Below are 20,523 nucleotides of genomic sequence, written 5' to 3' on the forward strand. Positions count from 1 at the left end.
GAAGGCCTATCTGTAAATCACATTTTAACGTATGTTACAACATATTAGGCTGCAACTTAACACACATACCGAAACACCTGTTTACGTCTCGGTGTAAAAGAAATGAACTGTGCACACACTGACTTCTTAGTTAAGAGGTCCAATTTGTCCTGATGGATGTGACACACTGCAACATGGTACAGCCTCTGCTGTGTCATAGTTGTGCGTAACCAAGTCTTTAATCGTCTAAGAGCACTAAAGCTCCTCTCTGCCTCAGAGGACGAGACTGGTACCACAAGGAGTAATCTGATCAGAGTTTCAACTTCAGTAAATAAGCCTCGCACCTCTACTGGCAAATCTTTGAGAATGTTTGTAGCCTCTCCACAGGAACTGAACATGTAATTATGTTTGAACATAGGTAGCTGGATTTCCAGCAGCTGGGCATTCATTTCTGGGTAGTCATGAACCACCGGATCAATCTTTCCAGAAAGCAAGGTGTTCTCCAGCTTTTGTAGGGTAAGAAGACCACCCTGCTGGAAACGTTCAGTGAACTGCGTGTGAATGGTGTCAAGTACCTTATAAAACTCAACTCTGTAGTATTCCATAGGAGTTTTAGGACTGAAACCACTTGATTCTCCACTATAGCGCTTGGGTGGTTGTCGAACTCTTGGCATTGTTATGGGTTCTAAGTCTAAAGAATTCACAACTGTAGATGCCCTCTCAAAAAGGTGTTGGAAGACATCATCACTCCTCTTGCCATTGAGAGTAGACTGAACCTTACAAACAGCAGCCTGCATGCCAGAAACAGTCTGTCCTTCTCTGAAGACACCTGTTGAGACTCTCTAGCTCTCCAATAACTGCTTGTGCCATCACAAGACCAAGAACAGTACTGCCTCTCATAAACTGCTGAAATAGACCATTTGCAGTGGCTGCAGTGGGAGAGTTAGTCCCTGCCATTTCCTCTAAGGCAGTAAGGATACAGTCATACTGTTAAAGCAGAATGGATGGCACCGTGTCTAACAGTCCACCTAGTTTCACAGAGTGGTTTCAGGGCACTTGAGGTTCCATGGTCAGATATCGCAATCTGATGAAACATCTGTTTGAATTTGCCAGACTGTCCACACAAAACTCCTAATTGATGAACCCAGTCAACGGCATCTCGCACAACTATAGAAGCTGTGCATGCCTTCTGTGTTATCAAATTAACACAGTGTGCTCCACAGTGCACATATACAGCAAGTGGTTGTTTCTTCCTGTGAGCCTGTGTTCCAGAATATTTGCCAGACATATTTGCTGCACCATCATATGTCTGCCCACGCAGTGCTGACAATGGCAAATTTAGTCTGCAGATTACATCTAATGCTACATTTGCAAGAGATTCTCCTGTGGTCTCAGGCACTGAATACATCCCAATGAATTCCTCATGAGGATTTAAGTCATGATCCACATAAAGAAGACATACAGATTCTTGTTCTTGACCTGATGTGTCTTGTGTCCCATCAACAATCAAGGCAAACTGTGTGACTGGAAGGCATCGAATAGGGTCAGCTATTCCTCTTATAATGTCTTTGCTCATTATGCCTAGTATTTTGTTTTGAATGAGAGGACTTGTGTAATCCTGCTTGTGTGTCACTAACCACTTCTGAAAAGCAGGGTCATCTTCTGCCTTTTCTTTCAGATGTTGGGATAGATTACCCTTCTCTTCCACATGACCTCGTAGAGCTAAACCTTGCCTAGCTAAGTATTTGATGGAGCCTACAATCTTCATCAATCCATACCTTGCTTCCTCCTGTTGTCTGGCAACAGCTGAAAAAAGCTGTGAAGCCACAGTGTTACCTTTTTGTGCACAGATGTTCATGGCATGGATATGCAACTGACTTTTTGCATGTTCTGAGAACTTCTGGATAGCCTTTTTCCAATTTCTAAAGCCTACACTTACAAAGGCAGGGTCACACTTGCTTGCAAATGTTGACTGATTCAAAAAAACCTTGGCACAGTGAAAACATATGACCCCTTGTAAAGTGGCACTGTAATGCAACCAAGGAAAAGTTGTGTGACGTCCCTGTCAGTCCTTCCTTGTTTTGTGTGTGTGTGTGTGTGTGTGTGTATATGTGCGTGCGTTTGTATTGTTTGCAGGTGACTGGCTGATTGCGGTGTAATTGGAGCACCGGTGCGCAGGTTCTTCGTTCCCTACAAAAGCTGTCGGTTTCTTGTTGGCGGGTGTCTTCTGCTCTGGTTCGGCGTGGCAGTGCCTGATGTTTCGCGTTGATACTGATAATTGTGAATGGCCGAACTTCGGCTTAATTTAAAGAATAATGTGAAATAAAGTGCAGATTTCAGCAATGTAGATGCATTCGTTCTCTCCTATTTTGTGGTGATTCTTTTGAATCATAACAGTTGTGAATCATTTTTGTTGAAAAGACAACACACAGTTAGCTCGCTTCTGCACTACTATAAACTTAGGATCAGGTTGTGCAGGCTTTGTGCAGGTGATGATGTCTGAAACATCAAATCCTTCTCTGTCCCTGTTGTCTGTGTTCGACTGGTCCCTGACATGGGGCTCAATATTCTGTGTTTAAACATGACATGAAAACGTGTTACTCTCTGAAATAACAATCCTATTAAATGAATGTATTGTACATATCAATAACACTATTCACAGCTAAATTATGTTGCGTTCTCACCTGCTCATTTGCCTGACTGCTGCCCTCATCATGTGACCCTCTGTGAGGAAACCACAGGAACCAAATTACTTGCTTTACACAAATCCTCTCATTCAAAACAAAATACTAGGCACAATGAGCAATGTCAATGTCAAGATAAGTCAAGACTTTTTGAGAGAGCATCTACAGTTGTGAATTCTTTAGACTTAAAACCCATAACAATGCCAAGAGTTCGACAACCACCCAAGTGCTATAGTGGAGAATCAAGTGGTTTCAGTCCTAAAACTCTTATGCAATACTACAGAGTTGAGTTTTATAAGGTACTTGACACCATTCACACGCAGTTCACAGAACGTCAGTGTTCTGACAGTGTATGTTTGCATGCACAATTTTGTTTAAGGTCTCTTACCTGGTCATCTGTGCCTCCTGCGCTGCCTGTCTCTGTGCTCTCTCTCCCTCACTTTGGTCACCTGACCCTCTGTCGCTTCCTCCTCTTTCTCCTTCTTCAATTGCTGTACCTCCTCTTTCCCCACCTTCTCTCTCTCCTTCTTCAATTGCTGTATCTCCTCTGTCGCCTCCTTCTCTCTCTCCTTCTACAATTTCTGTACCTCCTCTGTCGCCTCCTTCTCTCTCTCTCTCTGGTCACCTGTCTCTCTCTTATCGCCTCCTTGGCCATTTCCCTCTTCCTGATATACACTCACCTAAAGGATTATTAGGAACACCTGTTCAATTTCTCATTAATGCAATTATCTAATCAACCAATCACATGGCAGTTGCTTCAATGCATTTAGGGGTGTGGTCCTGGTCAAGACAATCTCCTGAACTCCAAACTGAATGTCAGAATGGGAAAGAAAGGTGATTTAAGCAATTTTGAGCGTGGCATGGTTGTTGGTGCCAGATGGGCCGGTCTGAGTATTTCACAATCTGCTCAGTTACTGGGATTTTTATGCACAACCATTTCTAGGGTTTACAAAGAATGGTGTGAAAAGGGAAAAACATCCAGTATGCGGCAGTCCTGTGGGCGAAAATGCCTTGTTGATGCTAGAGGTCAGAGGAGAATGGGCCGACTGATTCAAGCTGATAGAAGAGCAACTTTGACTGAAATAACCACTCGTTACAACCGAGGTATGCAGCAAAGCATTTGTGAAGCCACATCACGCACAACCTTGAGGCAGATGGGCTACAACAGCAGAAGACCCCACCGGGTACCACTCATCTCCACTACAAATTGGAAAAAGAGGCTACAATTTGCACGAGCTCACCAAAATTGGACAGTTGAAGACTGGAAAAATGTTGCCTGGTCTGATGAGTCTCGATTTCTGTTGAGACATTCAGATGGTAGAGTCAGAATTTGGCGTAAACAGAATGAGAACATGGATCCATCATGCCTTGTTACCACTGTGCAGACTGGTGGTGGTGGTGTAATGGTGTGGGGGATGTTTTCTTGGCACACTTTAGGCCCCTTAGTGCCAATTGGGCATCGTTTAAATGCCACAGCCTACCTGAGCATTGTTTCTGACCATGTCCATCCCTTTATGACCACCATGTACCCATCCTCTGATGGCTACTTCCAGCAGGATAATGCACCATGTCACAAAGCTCGAATCATTTCAAATTGGTTTCTTGAACATGACAATGAGTTCACTGTACTAAAATGGCCCCCACAGTCACCAGATCTCAACCCAATAGAGCATCTTTGGGATGTGGTGGAACGGGAGCTTCGTGCCCTGGATGTGCATCCCACAAATCTCCATCAACTGCCAGATGCTATCCTATCAATATGGGCCAACATTTCTAAAGAATGCTTTCAGCACCTTGTTGAATCAATGCCACGTAGAATTAAGGCAGTTCTGAAGGCGAAAGGGGGTCAAACACAGTATTAGTATGGTGTTCCTAATAATCCTTTAGGTGAGTGTATATAAAAATCTCAGTTAATGTTCAAATGGTTTAAGAGAGGCGGTATATCCTAATCAGTTTTGGAGAATGCATGTTCCCTCACCAAAAAGTTGGAAAGCATTTTAAACACCTTTTGCCCACTTACTAGCACATTAAGATTGCTACAAAATAATAATAATAATATTTAGGGCTGTCAATCGATTAAAAAAATAATCGAATTAATTACATACTCTGATTAATAAATATTAATTAATCACATGCATCCATTTTTTGCTATGAACATATCTTAAAAACAAGTTTGACAGATTAACAGCCAAACCAACATTATAGACTTTAAAGTTCAACATGTCTCTCTTTTATTATAATTTTCCCTTTGGGTCAGGCATCAGCGTAGTGTCTGGTGTCAGATTTTTAGCACGATAAATGCAAATGACTGAAGTTACCACTCACTTTCAATGACATGTGCAGAGTAGGCAACCCTAACACCAAGGTAATGTGTGGAATACCACCTATGATTTATCCTTTTTTTGGCCATTCAAACATGTAGATTTTTATTCACATAATTACTAGGCTGTTGCCTTTTCTATCCAGTAGGTGGCAGTCCAGGATAAGAAAAAGCAGTTCAAGAAAATAAACTAAATAGTAGGAACAAAGAAATTAAAGCAGCATAGCCTACAAGTGCAAACGGAAATGTAATGTGTGAAGTTACTGGAATGGAAATAAATGTAACCACCTTCTACATACTTTTGAAGACATTTTGATTCAAGTGTGCAACAAATGTAGTCAATTTATTGTATGTGTGTACAGTACAGGCGCGCGCGCGCGCTCAAAATGAGTGGTGGAACCTCTGAACTAGCCCATAGCAGCTAGCTGTCAATGGATGACATCTCTAGTCACAAGTAAATTATGCAATCCCCCCCAAAACGTGTGACTGTATTGGAGCAAACAGCAACTTAAGTTGCAATTCAGTGACATTGGTTCTACACAGTCCCTGGCACCCTCGACAAGTCGAAGTTAGTCGCGGACGTGGAGCTCTCGGCATCTCGAAAATGCCTCGCTGACATTGATCCTCGTTTTAGTTTTCCTTTTGTCCCAAAGTCTGTTTGAACAAAAGGAAAGAAAGGGCATCTCAGCAGCTGATAAACTCTATTATTTGAAAAAGTATGTGAGTGGCTCAGCACACAAATATCTTAAAGGCACCTTTTATTGCAATGACAAAGAAACGTACAAAGATGCTTGGAACAAGCTTAACCAAAGATATGGCCAGCCCTTTGTCATTCAAAGAGCATTCCGTGATAAGCTGTCAAAGTGGCCTAGAATACAGTCCAAAGATGGTCTGAGAACATTTTCATACTTCTTAAATGCCTGCCTGCAAGCCATACCTCATGTTAAAGGCCTGGAAATATAAAACTGGTTCAGAAACTTCCTGCCTGGGAAGCCTCCAGGTGGAACCGCCAGGTCACAACATAACTTATGTATGGCAAAGAATTTCCAAGCTTTCAAGACTTTGTAAAGTTCATGTCAACTGAAACAGAAATAGTTTGTAATCCTATCACTTCTTTACATGCTCTTCATTCACACGAGTCACCCCATGAGAGAAGAATCTCAAAGGAAACCAAAATAAACTAGGCAATTGTCTTTAAAACACATACAACAATAAACGGTGATAAACAGACAATGGCTAAAGTTAAAAACGCCATACATGTTGTGTCAAGATGACATTCATCAACTTTGTAAGTTCCCAAAATTCATGGAGAAGTCTCTGAAAGACATAGGGCCCTATTTTAACGACCTGAAACGCAAGTATCAAACACAAAACGCAAGTAACTTTGTGGGCGGATCTCGGGCGCTGTTGCTATAATACCGGCGGGATAAATGACTTTTGCGCAAATCTAAAATGGGTTGGTCTGAAGTAGCTACATTACTCAAAGGGGTGGTTTGGGCATAACGTGAAATAAACCAATCAGAGCATCATCTCACATTCCCTTTAAGAGCAGGCGTGCCTGTTCCATGGCGGCTTGCTATTATAACGGTGGATTTGCCAGGTGAACACCAGGAGCGGTTCACACCCGAGGAGACAGACGTTCTCGTCAGGGCCGTAAAAGACAGAGAAGTGACATTGTATGGGGATGGGAGAAACCCACCTAAATAAGCTTAGGTTAAACAGGCAGATAATAATTTTGGTAAATGTGTAAGCTAGATTTATGCCTATTTTTTCACATCTTCATGACAATGATTTCCCTAATGTGGAATATTTTTCCTTGTAATTATGTATGGTTTGCAAAAATGGCAACTGCTGCGTCTGTGTGTAAATGAGAGAAGCAAAGTGTATGCGCGTTGTGCACACGCTACATTATTTTAGGATTGCTTTTACATGATCTTAATTTTATGTATTTATTTTTTGTATTTACATTGTGTTATTCCTCTGCTGTTATGCTTGTCTGTAAAGCGCTTTGAGAAAGCTACTTTTAAAGGCGCTATACAAAATAAATATATTATTATTATTATTATGGCCAAGAATGCGCCCTTAGAATAGCATCTGAACGCGCCACTAAAAAATGCCCCACTGACTTAAGACTAGGTTTTTCCTGGTCTGTGGCCGAATTGTTTTCTGGAACTGCAAAATACCACCAGGGAACGTTTGCACCGGAACACGCCTCCTCTTTTCGCTGAACCGCCCCCGGGAGCGCAAGTTCATTCCCTAATTTACTGACGTGCGTCTGTGGAGGGAAAAGTCAGCTGTGCGTCGGGTGCAAAATAGGAATGATACATGCGTCGGTGTACAAGGTCAATTGCGCTGGGTGCAAGATAGGGCCCATAAGGTCATGTGTCAAAGACAACAAATGGGTGTATGAAACCAGGTCAATGTGCTAAGGAATGTCACAGTCGCCACACATGTGATGTATGCAAATTGCGACATCCCACGTCTTCATGATTACAGCTATGAGGATAACGGAAACAGAAAACCACCAACGGTAAGCAATGAGCATGCACTTGAGAGTGAGACTACGGATGCTATGTCACTTAATATAACAAGCGAAAGTCATTCAGTCATTACATCTTTGATTGTACCTGTATGGGTGTCGTCTATCCATCCAATGAACAGCTTGTCTATGCTTTGTTAGACTCTCAGAGTGACATACAGAGTGTATGATATAGTGAGATACTCAACTAATAAAACTCAAACTTACCACTATGATGGGAGACAATATGATCATTAAAAGTAAAAAAGTAAGTCACAAAAGCAGTCATTTAGTGAACGCGGCGAGAGCGCGCAAGTGGTTTGTTCGAAATACACCAGTTCTGCTGTAATTCAGCATTGTATTTGACTCAAGGTAAGTGTATGTTCGATTCTCTGCTTATTTTTCATTTTTACCTTCTCACAAATTTGTATTTTATCTAGACGCGTTAACACTCTTAACTAACAGCCGCGAGTGGAAATTAGTATTATCATTATTGCTGTTTAATTGCACTTAAGTACAAAGGGCTTTTAGCACTTTCGATTCGGGACTTTTTCGCTTTATTGCTTTAATTGCTCGGCGACACAGCTGTCCTCACTCAGGCAGTGACAGCACTATATTTCTGTAGTCTGCGCGCTGTCGCGGAAGCGTCAGCGGGAGCGTTCAGCTCTCGTGTTCAGCCTCCTCGTGTGAAGACCGACTCGGGTAAAGACCATCGACTCTACCTGCGCGACTCCACCGAGCGAGGACACCAGGAAGGCACTTAACTATCTAACTTCCCCTTTCCCTTACCACTTTTTATCTTATTTTTCACCTTACTCAACATGTGCTTTCAATACATTCCTGTTATCTCTCGGCAACGCCATTTCATCATTCACAAAAGGCAGCGCAATACTGCTAATCTGCGTCCCATTCTCTCATCCTCTCACACACCTCTCTCTCTTTCCATGGGTCTATGGAATTGTCAGTCAGCAGTCAATAAAGCGCACTTTATTCCAGCCTTTGCATCTCATTCTACTCTTAGTATCTTGGGCTTGACTGAGACCTGGATTCGTCCAGAAGACTCAGCAACCCCCGCTGCTCTCTCTAGCAATTTCTCTTTCTCTCACTCCCCTCGCCAGTCTGGGAGGGGTGGGGGTACAGGGTTTCTCATTTCTAACAACTGGAAATACTCAGCGCTCTCTTCTCTATGCAACAACAACTCATTTGAATATCATGCTATTACACTTACAACTCCCATTAAGATCGATTTTGTAGTCATTTATCGCCCCCCAGGTCAGCTGTGTAACTTCGTAGAGGAGCTGGATGTGCTGCTGTCCTCTTTTCCTGAGGACGGCACCCCACTTGTAGTCTTTGGTGACTTCAACATTCATCTTGAAAAGCCACATGCAACAGACTTCATTTCTCTCCTAGCCTCTTTCGATCTCAAACGGCTCATCACCACAGGTACTCACAAATCAGGCAACCAACTGGACCTGGTTTACACACGCAACTGTATCACAGACAACATTTTGGTGACACCTCTCCATGTTTCAGATCATTTCCTCATAACTTTCAGTCTACAACTCTCTACCCCTGCACCACCAATCCTCCCACCAGTCACTTTCAGACGAAACCTGCGCTCACTTTCTCCCACCAATCTTTCCTCTGCCGTGTCATCTTCTCTTCCCTCACCCTCACAATTCTCATCTCTGGATGTGAATACCGCAACGGATACCTTATTCTCCACTCTAACCTCTTCTCTAGACAAAATCTGCCCTCTCTCCTCCAGGCCTGCACGCGCTACTCCCTCTAACCCCTGGTTATCTGAGGTTCTTCGTGAACATCGGACCGAACTCAGGGCGGAGAGGAAATGGCGCAAATCAAAAGACACATCTGATCTAAGTATGTATCAATCTCTCCTCTCTTCATTTTCTGTTGATGTTCATGCTGCTAAATCTTCCCACTTCCACAACAAGATCAAAAGCGCCTCTAACTCACGATCACTCTTCAAGACATTCAACTCTCTCCTCTGTCCACCCCCACCACCACCAACCTCCTCTTTAACTGCTGACGATTTTGCTAACTTCTTCACCGACAAAACAACAACTATCAGCAGTCAGTTCTCAGCTCCAGCTCCACACACACAGGAAACCAAACCAACCTCTCCCACAGCCAATAACCTTCTCTCCTCCTTCTCTCCGCTAACCAAGGAAGAAGTATCTAAACTTATCATGTCCAGTCATCCTACCACCTGCCCTCTAGACCCCATCCCCTCACACCTTTTACAAGCCATCTCTCCCACACTTCTACCAGCACTCACACACACCATCAACTCATCCCTCCACACTGGCACTTTCCCTACTGCATTCAAGCAGGCTCGGGTAACCCCACTGCTTAAAAAACCAACACTAAACACATAATTTGTAGACAATTACAGACCTACTGTATCTCATTCATTGCAAAAACACTTGAAAGAGCTGTTTTCAACCAAGTAACATCATTCTTGTCTCTGAACAACCAGCTGGACGCCAACCAATCCGGCTTCAAGAAAGGACACTCAACTGAGACTGCATTACTGTCGGTCACAGAAGCCCTACGGATAGCAAAAGCTGCTTCCAAATCCTCAGTTCTCATTCTTCTGGATCTGTCTGCTGCCTTCGACACTGTGAATCATCAGATCCTTATGTCCAGCCTCTCAGCACTGGGCATCACAGGAACCTCCCTCCACTGGTTTGAGTCCTATCTCACAGTTAGGTCCTTCAGGGTCGCATGGAGAGGCGAGGCATCCAGAGCACATCATCTGACCACAGGGGTTCCTCAGGGTTCAGTTCTTGGTCCCCTCCTCTTCTCCATCTACACCACATCACTGGGACACATCATACAGGCGCATGGTTTCTCCTACCACTGCTATGATGATGACACACAGCTCTTCCTCTCATTTCAACCAGATGATCCCACAGTAGCTGCACGGATCTCAAGCTGTCTGGCGGACATCTCGACATGGATGAAGGAACATCACCTGCAGCTCAACCTAGCAAAGACTGAGCTTCTCGTCCTCCCTGCCAATCCGTCTCTGCAACACGACTTCACTATCCAGCTAGACTCATCATCAATCACCCCATCAAGGTCGGTCAGAAATCTTGGAGTAACAGTTGATGACCAGCTGACCTTCACAGATCACATTTCAAAGACAGCTCGATCATGCAGGTTTGCACTGCACAACATCAGGAAGATCAGGCCTTTCCTAACTGAGCATGCAACACAACTTCTCGTCCAGGCCCTGGTCATTACTAGGCTTGACTACTGCAATACTCTTCTGGCTGGACTTCCATCATGTGCAACTAAACCTCTACAAATGATTCAGAACGCTGCAGCTCGTCTTGTCTTCAACGAGCCCAAGAGGGCCCACGTCACTCCTTTGTTCATCTCACTGCACTGGCTACCTCTCTCTGCTCGCATCAAGTTCAAGGCACTGACACTTGCTTACAGATCTGTCACAGGCTCAGCTCCGACCTACTTTCACTCACTCCTACAAGTTTACATCCCTACCAGAATCCTTCGATCGGTCAACGAGAGACGTCTCATGGTCCCATCACAGAGAGCCAAAAAATCACTTTCCAGAACATTCTCATTCACAGTTCCATGCTGGTGGAATGATCTCCCCACCGGCATCCGGAATGCAGAATCCATGACAACATTCAAAAAAGAGCTAAAAACTCTTCTCTTCCGTGAGCACTTAACCTCATAAAAAAAATAAAAATAAAAAAAAATTGTATATATATTTATATATTCCTGTAAATTCTCACTTATCGGGGAGATATCAGCTTATGCTACTCTGAATAATGCCTGAACTTCGTATTTTGAGCACTTCTTGCGTTGTTTTTGCCTCTTCATGATGACTTGCTTAATTTAGTCCCAATTTGTAAGTCGCTTTGGACAAAAGCGTCTGCTAAATGACTAAATGTAAATGTAAAATGTAAAATATGATCTACATGTGAGAGGGTACAATTCCTCAGTACACATCAATCTGGCTCCAGAATACACCAAGGAGTGTATTCCTGTCAATCGTGATCACATACCAACGCAGGAAACGGCAAAGAACGGGAGTCACTTGAAGGTAATCACTGATGAAATGACACCACTTCTCAGCTGTGAAGTAGGTTTACTAATCGGCTACAACTGCCCCAGAGTGCTAGCTCCCAGGTAAGTCATACTAGGTAAAGATGATGAACCTTATGCTATTATAACTGACTTAGGATGGAGTATTGTGGGCTACTCCACACCAGGCACCAACGAATCAACAGCAGTCAGTCTTTGTCACAGAATAGCTAACAAAGGAGATCGTTGAAAGAGGTGATGTAGAAACAGTGAATGATGTGGAACTGATGGTAAAAGGTGGTGCATACCTCATCATGGCATCTACCATCCAAAAAAGCCAGACAAGCAACTTGTCGTTTTTGATTGTTCTGCAAAATTTAGGTACACAAGTCTCAATGAACATTTGTTACCAGGACCAGACATGATAAACAATCTCACATGAATTTTTATTTTTAGGTTCAGAAGGCATCCTATAGCTGTAATATGTGACATCAAAAACATTTTCCACCAGTTCCATGTCCAAGAAAATTACCGGGATTATCTGCGCTTCTTATGGTGGAAAAAACGGAGACACAAATTCAGCGCTTCAAGATAACAGAATGAAAGTGCATCTTTTTTGTGCAGTTTCTTCGCCAGGTTGCGCAAACTATGGACTAAGATATCTAGCCAGTGAGCATAGTCAATCACACTCATTAGCCACTCAGTTCATCATAAGAGGCTTGATGATGGAGTTGCAAGTGTAGAGAAAGTGGAAAAGGCCATTCAGCTGGGAAAAGACCATTCAGCTGGCAAAAGAAGCACGGGAGTTGTGTGCAAAAGGTGGTCTTCGACTTCACAAGTTTATATCAAATGAAAACACTGTTCTGCAGAGCATACCAGCATCGGAACGTGCTGTAAACTTGGAAACAAAGGATCTTACGTTCAATGACATGCCACTCGAGAGAGCTTTGGGAATTCATTGGAACATACAAAGTGATAGCTTCAAATTCCATATTCCACTAAAACGTCAAAATACAACACGTCGTGGCATATTGTCAACTGTTGCCTCCACATATGATCCTTTGGGCTTTGTAGCTCCCTATATTCTCAATGGTAAGAGGATCCTACAAGAAATGTGTCACCAGGGTACAGGCTGGGATGATCCACTTTCCCTTGCACTTAGCCCACGGTGTGAGAGATGGCAGAATGACTTTTTCAATCTGGAAAAGGGGAATTACCACAATGTTATGTACCTGCTGATTTCTCCAAGATTGTAAAAACATAAATAAATAATTTCTCTGATGCCAGTACCTGTGGTTATGGTCAGTGTTCTTATTTGAGAATGATCAATGAGAAGAATGAGATTCATTGTACTTTTCTCATTGGCAAAGCCCGGGTTACTCCTGTAAAGATTACTACAATACCGAGATTAGAGTTGACCGCAGCCATGGTATCAGTCAAATTGAGCAAACTGGAAGACACTCAGCATTATGGGCCAATCTTATTACAAATCACCCTGAGCCTCTTGTTGCATTTCTTTAAGTACTCAGATCGAGACAGAAACTTCTTTCACATGGAAACATTTGCTAACAATGGGAATTTGCATTCATAGTTTACACCTTTTGAGGGCAGAAATGCCATTTGCCTGGAGAATGCGTAGGTGAGACTTGCGTCTCAAATTGTGATTCTAATTTCACAAGAGAGAGTTCAAATGTTAATTTCCAGAAAGGTCCTTTGTCTTCTCGGGGAGTGGTTGTTCCACAACCAGACTGCCCAGCATTTTCTAATTTTTTAAGATTTCTTACAGATTGCTTTGGTCCTTTCATGACTAAAGAAGTCAAGTCAAGTCACCTCTTTATATATAGTGTTGTTTTTTACAATACATACAGATTGTTTCAAAGCAGATTTACAGTGATAACAGGAAAATAATGCAACAAAGTTTGTTTCTAGAAGAAAATAGCCTTATAGTCCAGCTTAAGGTAAGTAAGTTCAGTGATGGTTCATTTTTGTTGAAATTTTGTTATTAATTTAGTTCATTTATATATATATATAGCCGCTCTGGAGAAAAATGTGATGTCATCGTCCAGCTCAGCTCTCAAATAATGGTGTCAATGCAGGCAGATCAATAATATTGTTGAATATTAAATGTCCCCAACTAAACAAGCTAAAAGCCAAAGGCTAAAAACGGCGACAGTGGCGACTGGCAAGGAACCAAAATTCCATCATGTGACAGAATGGAGAAAAACACCTTGGGAGAAACCAGGCTCAGTCAGGAGGCCAGTTCTCCTCTGGCCAATTAACGAGCAGTGTATGATTATGATTCAGGCAGCATTACAGGTCAGAAGTCAGATTGGATTGAACATTCATAATATTTATCCAGTGTCATCTGGTTGAAGGTCGGAGTCATCACGCCGGTATGGAGACGGGTTTGTTGAGGATCAGTGCAGATGACTATCGTATCGATGAGGCCTTCACAGGGGAGAGATTAGTTGACAATCTCTGCTGACACTTCAGGGATGCGTTGTGGTCATGTCTAGGCGCAGGTCCACCATCTGATCTGGATACGGCCTGGATCCGGCTGATTACAGTAAACTTCAGAATAAACAGAAAGACTAACATTAGTGTACATGCCATTCTTCTTATGATGTAACGAGTACATCGGATGTTATAGGAAGTGTTCCCGGTTCCGGCTGACCTAGTTTATGCAGCCTAATAATCATTTAACTGATTTGAATAATAGAAATGTATAATGTTCTATGTGTATGCCAGGTTAAAGAGATGTGTTTTTAGTCTAGATTTAAACTGACAGAGTGTGTCTGCTTATAGAACAATGCTAGGAAGACTATTCCAAAGTTTAGGTGCTAATACATTTACATTTAGTAATTTAGCAGACGCTTTTGTCCAAAGCGACTTACAATTTAGGACTAAATTAAGCAAGTCATCGTGAAGAGGCAAAAAAAAAAAACGCAAGAAGTGCTCAAAATATAAAGTTCATTGCATCTTTTCAAATGCATTGCATGAGTACTGTCACAAGGACCTTGCTTTACGACCAGTTTATAGTGTATAGCCATCGCAGGAATGGGAGGAAACTGAACCCCCTGGGCGAGGCAAAGGAGAGCTCCCTCCGGTGAGCCTGATGAAATTGATTTCATTAAACAATCTCTTCGGATCATTCCCATGTTCTTAAAGGGGGCGGTCACACACTAAAAGCCAAAGGGCCTGCTCCAGGCGGGAGGAATATCCCATATGGTCTAGAGGTCAGGATTCCTGGTTTTCACCCAGGTGGCCCTGGTTCGACTCCCGGTATGGGAAGTTTGTGTTGTCTTTGCTTCACTTATGCCAGCACATCTGCCTGTGCCAGTAGCACTTTTAGCCAGCGGCGGAGCTTCCGAAACCTGATAGGTTTAGGTTCTTTCCCAGATCAGTGTGCCTTCGATAGCTCAGCTGGTAGAGTGGAGGACTGTAGGTGGCAAATTGGCCTAAATTTATTGACCTAAATCCTTAGGTCGCTGGTTCGACTCCGGCTCGAAGGAGCTCTTTTTCACATGCAAACATTTCATTGGCCGTGGATCAACAGGAAGAACATATTTCAAACATGGGTCGTGCTCTGCAAGCTCTGGTGGCGCAGGTGTCCGAGCTCGTTTGAACCGGATGGAACGACGTACACGTCCAATCAGACTACCTGGGGTTGTCGAAGTTCCACAAGCCAGCGGCGGGGACACGGTCAGCCCCGTTTTCGATCATGAGCCCATGCAGGTGGGTAGAGCTCGGCTTTCCCGGGAGGAGAGAGAGAGGTGGAGGTTTGCCTCTATTGTGGAGGAGCGGGCCATTTCCTATACTCCTGCCCAGTAAAAGATTGAGCCCGGTAGTGAAGATGAGTCTACTATCAGGTGGGATCTCTGCTGAGAAGACCTCATCATCTACTCTCCTCCCGGTAAGACTGAGATGGGCAACCCGATCTCACAACTGTCAAGCCTTACTGGACTCAGGAGCAGAAGGTAACTTTATGGACCTTACTTTTGCTCACAAGCTTCAGATTCCCATCACATCACTTACTCACAAGATTTCTGTCAACTCTCTCAACGGACAAGAACTTCCTAACATTTCTCTCACCACCGGACCTATTACACTTATCACATCAGGAAACCACACAGAAACACTGTCATTTCTACTTATGGACTCTCCCTTAGCACCCATAGTTCTTGGTCACCCATGGCTGGTGCAGCACAATCCCAGGGTTGACTGGGGCCAGAGTTCTATTTCCACCTGGAGCAATCAATGTTATGCTTCTTGTCTAGTGTCTGCTTGTTCGTCTGTGTCTGGTTCTGTGTTTCAGGAGGAGGCAGGGAATTTGTTGAACGTGCCCGTTGAGTACCTTGACCTGAAGGAAGTGTTCAGTAAGTCCCGTGCTGCATCTCTTCCTCCGCATCGTCCCTATGACTGTGCCATAGATTTACTGACAGGTAAGTCTCCGCCTAAGGGCAAGTTATACTCGCTTTCTGCTCCAGAAAGGGAGGCCATGGAGAAATATATTTCTGATTCCCTAGCAGCGGGGTTCATCCGTTCTTCCTCTTCTCCAGCGGGGGCAGGGTTATTTTTTGTAGGGAAGAAAGATGGTTCTCTGCAACCGTGTATTGATTACCGGGGGTTGAACAACATCACGGTAAAGAATACTTACCCATTGCCGTTGATGTCTTCAGTCTTCGAGCGGTTGCAGGGAGCATCTGTCTTCACAAAATTGGATTTACGCAATGCTTATCATTTGGTTCACATAAGGAAGGGGGATGAGTGGAAAACCGTGTTTAACACCCCTAGGGGTCATTTTGAATATTTGGTCATGACCTTCGGGCCATCCAACTCCCCAGCGACTTTCCAGGCACTCGTCAATGATGTGCTGAGAGATATGGTAGACTAGTTCATATATGTCTACCTGGATGACATATTGATTTTTTTCGTCTTCTCTCCAGGAAAATGTTCAATACGTCAGACGAGTGCTTCAGAGGTTGGTAGAAAATGAGCTTTTTGTCAAGGCGGAGAAATGCGCTTTCCACAGACGACAAGATGCATCCTTGCACGTTTTTTGTCCCACTGTTTATCACCTGCCGAATGTAACTATGACATTGGTAACAGAGTTGTTAGCATTGGAAGAATGCCGTCATTGTTTAGAAGGGTTGGGGATACCTTTTATCGTTTGGACCAATCACAAGAACCTGGAATATATTAGATCCGCCAAAAGACTCAACTCCAGGCAGGCTCGGTGGGCCCTTTTTTTCGGTCGTTTTGATTTTTCTCTCTCGTACCGCACGGGTTCCAAAAACATCAAACTCGATTCCTTATCTCGTATTTTTGATCAATCCGAACACCCGTCCACTCCTGAGTGCATTTTACCCGAAACACTATTTATCTCCACGGCCTTAGAAGAGGTAACGCCTCCGCCCGGTTGACCACCAAGTCGGTTGTTTGTGCCGGAGGGATTACGGTCTGACGTTATTCGATGGGGTCATTGTTCCAATGTGGCATGTCATCCAGGAGTAAACTGCACCATTGTTTTGGTAAAGCAACGATTCTGGTGGCCATTAATGGCTCGCGACATTCACAGTTTTGTCTTGGCTTGCTCGGTTTGTGCCACTGGTAAGACTTCCAATCGACCCCCAGATGGGTTACTCCAACCGCTGCCTGTCCCTTCGAGACCCTGGTCCCACACAGCGCTAGACTCAATGGTTGAGTGCGCTCTTAACTCGTTACCAGTGTCATCCACGGGCCTCTCTCCATTTGAGTGTAGCTTAGGTTACCAGCCACCAATTTTTCCAAGTCTGGAATCCGAAGTCGCGGTCCCCTCCGCCCACGCCTTCATCCAGAGGTGTCGCCACACATGGAACAGAGCCCGTGAGACTCTTCTCCAGGTAGTAGCGCGCACCAATGCTAAGGCCGATCGCCAACGGTCGAAGCCTCCCGTGTACATCGTAGGTCAAAAAGTGTGGCTTTCAACCAAGAACATTCCGCTCTGCTCCATTTCTAACAAGCTAGTTCCCAAATTTATCGGCCCGTTCACTGTCACCAAAGTCCATAGACTCGAGACGGAGGGGACGCAGATTTCAGTACCTGGTCGACTGGGAAGGAAACGGTCCAGAGGAGAGAAGTTGGGTACCTGCTAGAGACATTCTGGATCACTCTCTTATTGATGATTACAAATGACAGGTAAGTTCCTAGGGGGAGGAATTCACTGTCTCTCCCGTATGTTAGTGTGTGCGTGTGGGTGTGATTGCTAACCACCGTATTATCAGCAGCGCCAGCTGATACCTATCAGCCGCGCCTATATATGTTCATTGCCTGGTCTCTTGTTTTGTTAGATCGTTGGGGGATTTCCCGGTGTCGTGTCCTGCTTCCTGTTTGCCTAGCTACCTTTGCCTGTGTTGGATTCTAGTTCCTGAGTTTCTGCATTCCTGCCTGGGATTATTTCTCGTCTAGAGTTCTATTGCTTTGTGCCTGGATTCACGTGGATTACTCACTTCACTTCTGCCACGGCTGATCGGGTTGCCTGTCAACATCCCTGCGCCATTCTATTTGACCTGTTAGACTGTCTGGAAATTACATCTCACTTTCTCTATTAAAAACTGTTGTTACTTGCATCTTGTATCCTCTGTTATTTATCATGGCATGTTCAGGATTGACTCAATTATTAAAATTAGTAAATCAATTAGTAAAATTAATCAATTGTGCATGCATACTGTATATACAGTGTAATTATGCATATACATGTACATGTTAGTGCTATGAAAAACTCCTGTACACTTCCCTGCACACTAAACAAGCAAAAGACACAATATAGAAGTGTTTTACATGTTTCACTTCTGTGTGTAGTTTGGCATATATGTGGCTAATCATTTGATGTTTGTGTGTAGAGTTACTACACACAAAAAAAAACATTTTTTAGAATAGTTTTGGATGAAGAGTTTCCTTTTCAAAGATATGTGTGACGGTTTGCATGTTGTGTGCGTGTCTTTTTGAGAAATAGAGCCATAGTTTCAAAAACTGCATGTAAGCATTTTTATTTTTATTTTTTATTTTTTATTTTTATAACCTTCTTGTACCTTCCTATTATTATTATTATTCAGATGTGTGGTGTTCAGGACTTTGAGGCCCATGAGAAGAGGGACAGCAGAAATTGCTGTTTGCCATACAACCCCTTGTGGCTTCCTTCCTCATTCTATAAAAAAAGAAATTGACTTCCAGCATTCCTTTAACATACTAAAAAGCAAGCTCAACAACTCACATTGAAGTGATGTCTGCTGTAGTCTGTTGTATTTGCAACATGGTAAACACATTTTAATATCAAAACAAGATAGGAATAATGCAGAAGATAGGTTTGTTGTGTATTGCATGCTAGTAAGTATGTATAGAACAAATATAATGATCAATGTAGGGCAAGGCTAAATTAAACCAGTAATTAATGTTATGGACATTGAATGTGAAAGTTATTTTCTTTCTTTCTTTCTTTCTTTCTTTCTTTCTTTCTTTCTTTCTTTCTTTCTTTCTTTCTTTCTTTCTTTCTTTCTTTCTTTCACAGTTTTTTCTGAATTGCTAAAACACTAAACCCCATTCTCTGAACCAAATTCTCAATAGCGTTAACCAATTTGTCAAATAAATCACTTTTTCTGTAAAACATAACACAAGTTCAGGTAGTTAAAACACTGTTTGCAAATCTCATCCAATTTTTTTTGTGCAAAACTCTAAACACATTCTCACTCAGTAAAACACATTTTGCACTATGATGCACTTGTGTTTTAAAACGCTAAACACAGGCAGGCAAAAGTTAAACACAATAACACAGAGTTGTCATCGTTTACACCAAAGGAGGGAGAGCATTTTCACATTTGGCTCCAAAACTCTGGAATAGTCTTCCTGATACTGTTCGTTGCTCAGACTCGCTCTCCCAGTTTAAAACTAGATTAAAGTCGCATCTATTCAGCCAGGCATTCATATAATCCCACAGTTCAAACTACAATCCGGCCTCTAGCTCATAAATGCCAGAGGAGAACTGGCCCCCGACTGAGCCTGGGTTCTCCCAAGGTTTTTTTTCTCTCCATTAGGTCACCTGATGGAGTTTTAGGACACCATTAGGTCACTTGATGGAGTTTTTCGGTTCCTTGCCACTGTTGCCTTTGGCTTGCTCAGTTGGGGATATTTTGGGGATATTTAATTTAATTTTATCAATCAATAAATTCCTCTTGAAACAAACTTTGTTGTATTATTTATTTACATTTAATTTAAATTTAATACTGTGAAGCTGCTTTGATACAATCTGTATTGTGAAAAGCGCTATACAAATAAACTTGACTTGACTTGACTTGACTTACACACAACGACTCAAAATTGTTCCCACTTATTTCTAATGATGTGACCAAACCAACGGTACATAATACAAGCCAGTTCAGAGTGCCAAAATCGAGTCAAAATGTTGCACTGAATGTTGATACCAAAAATGGATGGAAACAATAAACTGTAAGAGGGAGAGGAGGAAGAGTATGTTTACAAGAGGGGGTGAACAAGGAGGATGAGGACAAGAAAGAGCAAGGTGTGGATAATGTTGTCAAGGCTGGATGGGCACATTTTTAGGGTTTTCCCCTTTGCCTGCAGAGATCACATTGACTGTGATGTGGACAAAGTCCTCAGGCCAGACCCAACACGAAGACATGATGCTGAAGCAGAATTAATCTCTCTCACTTACCTTGATTTTGAAGTTGCACAACTCTTCTGAGTATACTGTAACATGCTTTTGATTTAGAGTTTTTTACTGTAACATCTTTGGTTTTTGCAGTTGGGCCACTGTATTTTTACAGTATGCAAGTGCTGAATATATAGACATTCAATACTATACAATATTCAGTACAATACTATACTTGCAGTGCATACAGTATACAATTTATTCACCTTACTACTGTAAGGTGTAGTAAGGTGTATTGTCA

The 20,523-nt window shown here is 42.9% G+C and overlaps 1 protein-coding gene across 1 annotated transcript; it reads left to right on the forward strand.

Annotated features, from left to right (window-relative positions):
- Positions 1–8,445: 8,445 nt before the first annotated feature.
- LOC309487582 (uncharacterized protein) lies at positions 8,446–20,271 on the forward strand (the record flags this gene model as incomplete). Its single annotated transcript, XM_082155309.1, has 4 exons — positions 8,446–8,944; positions 9,245–9,861; positions 15,894–16,020; positions 20,174–20,271. The coding sequence occupies 4 exons, from the start codon at positions 8,446–8,448 to the stop codon at positions 20,269–20,271; spliced, it is 1,341 nt and encodes a 446-aa protein (XP_082011435.1).
- Positions 20,272–20,523: the final 252 nt, after the last annotated feature.

Source organism: Leuciscus leuciscus, assembly GCF_965113295.1.
Source record: "Leuciscus leuciscus genome assembly, chromosome: 23".
In the NCBI taxonomy this organism is placed as follows: Eukaryota; Metazoa; Chordata; class Actinopteri; order Cypriniformes; family Leuciscidae; genus Leuciscus; species Leuciscus leuciscus.